Here is a 6000-nt window from a genome sequence, read left to right as displayed (position 1 = left end):
GTTCATCTTCATATTCTCCCCCTACAACATGCACCTAATCATCTTGGGTTATAATACTTCATGTCCTTTGTCCTTCACCTCACTCTTTACCAATTTAGTCCATGCTTTACTTTCTGACAATATTTACTTATTCCATTGTTACAATTAAAATGCTGGAGAACAATTTACACACTTTGCACATAGTAAGTCTTAGAGAAACTCACATTTCCCTGTGCGTCTTTTTCCTGTTGGTCCACTTTTCTTTTCTTCACCTTTGTGTGCTCTTGGGGTTGGGTAGTGTTTTTGGTGGATTGAAGTACTTGGACTTGGACTTGGTGTGACCAGCAGAACTTTCCAGCTTGTTCCACGTGGTCATCATCTGGCCTGCTAGGATGTCCAAAGTTTTTGTCTAGAATATGCATTGGCAGATTGTGTTGCTCAATGTGCTCTATATATCTTCCTTGTATTGAGGCATACATTTTGGAGACGAACTCAGCTGGTCTCAGGTACTTTTTTTTTAAAGGATGGAGTGTTTGACCAACCCAAACCAGAGCTCAACATGGCAGTTGGTATCCCTGGTTTTATGACTTCCATCTTTTTTAGAGGTACCTTTTCTATGTCGCGACAGATCCCCAAGCAACAAACCACTCCACAATGGGAAGATCCCCATGTAGTTTTTTAACAGTGCATCAATGACACCAGGACAGAGGTAGTGGTTTTTTACATGAACAGCATCGTCAGAGAGAATGTCACACTCTGCTTGGTCCCGCCTGACTTGAAAAGCTTGTGTAAAAGGGGACTTTCCAATAATGCTATGAGCATTTGTTTCCATTTTGCTTTCCTCCTCTCCCATTACATGTCCACTTTCCTCCAGTTTCAAGTCCCGAGTTTGCAAAATGCACTCGTCGAGGTACATTTAGCTCCGTTTCACCGAATGAATGCACTCCTCTGCATCAAAAAGCACACACATACGATAAAAAACATCAAGGGCTTCCTGCATACTTGTGCAGTTCAGGATGTACGCAAAACAGAATGTTGCATATTCCTGTGTGCCTCTGTCTACAGTTGTTTTGCCAAATGCTTGTGACACAGCCTTCATGATATGAGCAGAGCACAGATGCAGCACAGTGAAGTTAAGAATCAGTTCAGTTTGTCCAGACACTATCTCAAATACTCTGTCAAGGTACACTGACATATTTTCCCTGTTAAAAGACAGAAGCACACTGTTTATCAGAGCCCAACTATAATCTGTCTCAACCTGTGCTATCTTTCTTTTTGTTATGTAAGACAACTTTCTTTTAAATTCCATGAGCCAATGGGAAATAGATGGAATGGAATGGCTGTTGGTGATCAGTTCTGTGACAGGCAAGGGAGGCTTATCCTTACCCATTCCGGGTGTGACGAAGGTGACGGCTTCGGGCCTGGTAACTCAGCACTTTAGTGAACAGTTTTGCACTTTATTAGCGTGATTGCACAGTACCGTTTGGTATGGCATATTTGCACATTTTAAATACTAATTATTGAGATAGTATTTATTAAAGGTTTGTGTGCACCTGGTGCCCTGTGTTGTCTCCTCCCCCCTCACCTGTGTCTAGTTGCTGATTAGTGTGTGTGGGTATTTAGGCTCTGTTTCCCTGTCTGTTAGGGGCAGGGAGTGTGTGTGTGTGAGATCCTGGTGGCTGCAGGCTGGGCTCACGTGAACAGCAGCAGCAGGATTGAGGCTGTGTGTAATGTGTTCATATTTTAATAAATGCCCACGTCGGGTTATATTTTTGGACGTTCTGCCTCTGCCTCCTTGCTTGGTCTGGGCCGCTCAACGGTCAGCTTCACACCGGGCAAAACCAAAGCATAATACAAGACCTGCTTATTTTGATCAGGAACTTTCTGTATCACGCTGCCTGTGGCATCAAGGTAGAGAGTCGTAGGTGTTGGCTTTTTCAAGTGGTCAGTCAATATCTTTATTCCAGCATCTGTGTATAAATGTACAGCAAACGGATCAATTTGTAGGTGCTGAAGATAGCCTTTTGATGATGCATGACTGCTGCTCTCTTTGATTATTTTTTGAGTCAACATGAATTCAAGCATCATGTGATCGTGGAGCCTTGCACTTTTCTTCACTTCAGAGGATATTTTCTTTAACACGTCATTGGTGAGGCTTCTGCTTATGTTACCAGCCATTATTTCCTCTATTGGTGTCTGTCTTAACATAGTGTAATAATAATTGCTGACACCACTGGTTAAGGCTTTGGAAATTGTTCCTCTTCTTGTGTATTTTCCTAACCCTAACCCTAACCCAACATTGATTTTGAGCGAATCGGTCACATGACCTGGAAGGTGTTGAAGAAATAAGCTAATTTTTCCATCAAAATATGAATATAAAAATATTTAGAGTGTTAACATGCAATAAAAAGAGGTGTGTCCTATTCAGTCAGTGTAGTTATTTGATCCAGCACTGATTTTGAGTGAATCGGTCACATGACCTGGAAGTTATTGAAGAAATAAGCAAATGTTTCCATCAAAAATATTAATAAAACGTATTTAAACTAGTATTAAATGCAATAAAAAGAGGTGTGTTCAACAACAATGTCTAATTTTGGAAACACTGTTAACAAGTGAAACACACATATCCGCGATTGTGAGAAAACTTACCTTACCGGCGTGTTTACATCAATTGAAGTTACTATGGTGGGAAGTTGCTCACCTATACGGCAGTTAATTTACAACCGGAAATTGTGAAAACAGGAGCGTCTACACCACTGTGCCTTCAAAATAAAAGACTATACACAATACAACAATATTGTACTACAATTTAGTGAAGTGGAAGTACAAATTAGCATAACATGGAAATACTCAAGTTTTTCGAAGATGTATATTAATATAGCCTACAATATAAATCGTGTTTCTCCTTTGCTCTTCATTTCAAAGCTTTCGTTAATGTTTCCGTTAAGATCGTTAGTATCTATCTTACTTTGAAAGTGTAAACAACCGAAAGTGGTGTTTTCAGTTTTAGATAGCTTGACACAGTTGGAGGAGGAGTGACATTTATGGAGGCGAAACATCCCGGAGAATAAGTTTATCGACTGCAGTCAAACAGTGACAGTCAAACAGTCAAACTGTGTTAACATGTCTGAGTGTTTCCCTTCTTCTTGACGGCGGAGAGGCAGCGTTTTCATGATGTCGGTCACCACAGTGGAGGCGTTTCCATGATGGCCAAACTGAGGAGCAAACTTTAGGAAAGTCTTCTCTTATGCCCGTTATCACCTTAATATTAGCAACACCACCATGGCATACTCTACTTTTATCTCCATATTAGCTTTTAGTTTGTACTTCGGCGTGTCCAAGTGTTACTTCGCGATACCGCTGAAGATTTACCCGGGGAAGTTGAACGTGTCCTCGGAGCTGAGTCGCAGGGTGGTGTTGACGGTCGATGGGACCGATGGGAACGGCCTCTCGCTGGCCTCGGACCCCAGCGGCACCGTGGACTTCCTGGACATGGTGAACAACCTGCAGGGAGACTCTGGGAGAGGCTACTACATCGAGATGGCTCTTGGTACTCCTGGGCAAAAGGTAATGTTATCACCAGTGGAGGAAGAAGTACTCAGATCTTATACTTAGGTTAAAGTAGAAGTACTCAGATCCTGTACTTAGGTTAATGTAGAAGTACTCAGATCTTGTACTTGAGTAAAAGTAGATAGAAGTACCAGAGTGTAGGAATGATCTTTGTTACAAGTAAAAGTCCTGCATTCAAAATGTTACTCAAGTAAAAGTACAAAAGTATTTGCATCTAAATATACTTAAAGTACTCATTATGCAGATTGGCCCATTTCAGAATCATATCTCATGTATGTGTTGATTATAATTGTTGATGCATTGATGTGTTGTAGGTACTTTGTAGATATGGATCAATGATAAACAATATGATCAACACTAAAATAAGACTTTAGTTACACATGGAGTAAATACACATGCTACCGAGCAGAAAATACAGTAATATACATGTGTTCCACATTTACCAGCTTTGGAAAACGCATCAATACATTATAATCTAAATAAATATGATTCTGAAATTAGCCAATCACTATAATGAGTTTCTTCTGGTTTTTTAAGTATGTTCTATTGTTAATACTTTTCTTCTTTTACTGAAGTAACAATTTGATAGCAGGAAAACTGGGTATTCCTAAACTCTGGTACTTCTACTTTTACTTAAGTACAATATCTGAGTACTTTTTCTACCTCTGTAAGTGTGTTTGTGTGTTTAAATATTCCTTTACTCTTTATTTTCTTTTTTTAGTCATTGTATTTACACGGGCTCATGTGTTAGCAGTGGTGGAAAGTAACTAACTCAATTTACTTAAGTACATTATTGAGTTACATGTACTTGACCTCAGTATTTCCATTTTATGCTACTTCTTTATACCTTTTCTCCACTACATTTCTTTTTACTCACTACATTTATTGTTTACAGGATTAGAGACTGGAGAAGGTTTATATTATTAAGACAAACATTAAATCAACTAAAACATTATGATGTACTATTATAGCTGGAGATACAGGTGGCATATACATAGTCGTAAAAGTTATGAAATCCTTTACCAGTTGCAAAAATAAAATGATTAACATATTAATGCATCACACACATACATAGTATTCCCGAAATGGCCACTTTTGATAGTGAGCGCTTTTAAACTTGGCACTTAAAGAGCAACTTGCAGGTTAGACACACCAGTGAATAAATGTGTAGGAAAATGATGTATACACTAGATTTTCAAAAAAATATACAGAAATATACACTACAGTGACATCTGGCGTCGTTTTTGTAAGACATTTTTACTTCCGCATAAAAAAAGCCTCCCCACGTGACCTCCCGCGTGTGACGTAACATGGGGGAGAGCAGCCGGTCTAACGTATTAATAAACATGGATCACAATAGGCTTGTTTGAGACAAGCAAGACCTGCGCAGACCTGCGCAGTTGCGATCAACGTCTTGCTAGTGCGTTGCATGATGGTTAGTCATTTTGTCCGACTTGCTCTGGAGGCCCGCCCACATGAGACTTTGAAATTTCGCGGGACAAAGACGCCCGCAGCCTTGAGAGCGAGGCGAGGCGAGTTGGCGCAGTTGCTCTCCACGGGCTGCAGAAGCGAAATGCTTGATGGGAAACGTCTCGCTGGTATCTCGAGCTGAGCGCTCATTGGTGATTTTTACCACGTGCTGCTGATGAAACTCTCCAATTGGCTGGCAAAAGTTTGTTGTTGTTTTGTGTCAGTTTTACGTCGCCACATCCATTCCCATTTTTCATCATTGTTCCACAATGTTTATCATCATGAAATTAATATCTTTATATTTTATACTATACTGCTTACCATTTTCATACTTTATATATCTTAGCATATTCATACACACTGTTCATGCTGCTCACAGGCTGATATCTAGTGTATTCATACCCCTCACTGTTTATTCATCATTCAATTCATTTTTATTCTGTAGGTTGTGTACATTACTTTTCACTTTACTGCTTGTTGCACCTGGTTAGAAGCTAAACTGCATTTCGTTGTCTCAGTACCTGTAATATGTGCAATAACAATAAAGTTGAATCTAATCTTGAGCAGGAACAAATGCATTTACTTAGTACATATCTGACATTAACGAATATACATTTGTGCATTCTTTATAAATGCAAACTTGTCAAGACCACTGACGGAAGTAGTTTTGAAAAGTAATAAGTGGTTCTGTCTTTTACATGTATTCAACCCCCCTTGTACTGATTTGTTTCAAAATGAACTGACACTTGAGTCATTCATTTGTAGTGATATAATAATTGTGGGATTTCTATTGCATCCACTTCATCTGCAACGAAAAACGCCAACGCAATTTCCGCCATTGCAAACCCAGCCAGTCAAGCCGACTCCGACTCCGAGCTGTCCGACTTAAGACGAGCTTTTTGACACCTCCCCCGGCTGCGATCGGCTACTCTCGTCTACTTTCGAGGCGAGCCGCAATGTGTCTCAAACAAGCCTATTGCT

At 39.9% G+C, this 6000-nt stretch overlaps 1 protein-coding gene across 1 annotated transcript in view; it reads left to right on the top strand.

Moving 5' to 3' along the window:
- Nucleotides 1–2914: 2914 nt before the first annotated feature.
- bace2 (beta-secretase 2) overlaps nt 2915–6000 on the top strand; it is a 19038-nt gene continuing 15952 nt past the window's right edge. Inside the window, 1 exon segment of the mRNA XM_034224624.1 lies at nt 2915–3546. Within this exon segment, the coding sequence (XP_034080515.1) occupies nt 3262–3546 (285 nt within the window). The 5' untranslated portion in view covers nt 2915–3261.

The sequence above is a fragment of the Gymnodraco acuticeps genome, unplaced genomic scaffold, assembly GCF_902827175.1.
Source record: "Gymnodraco acuticeps unplaced genomic scaffold, fGymAcu1.1, whole genome shotgun sequence".
In the NCBI taxonomy this organism is placed as follows: domain Eukaryota; kingdom Metazoa; phylum Chordata; class Actinopteri; order Perciformes; family Bathydraconidae; genus Gymnodraco; species Gymnodraco acuticeps.
The sequence above is the reverse complement of the archived record's forward strand: the minus strand, read 5'-3'. Positions and strand labels throughout refer to the sequence as shown.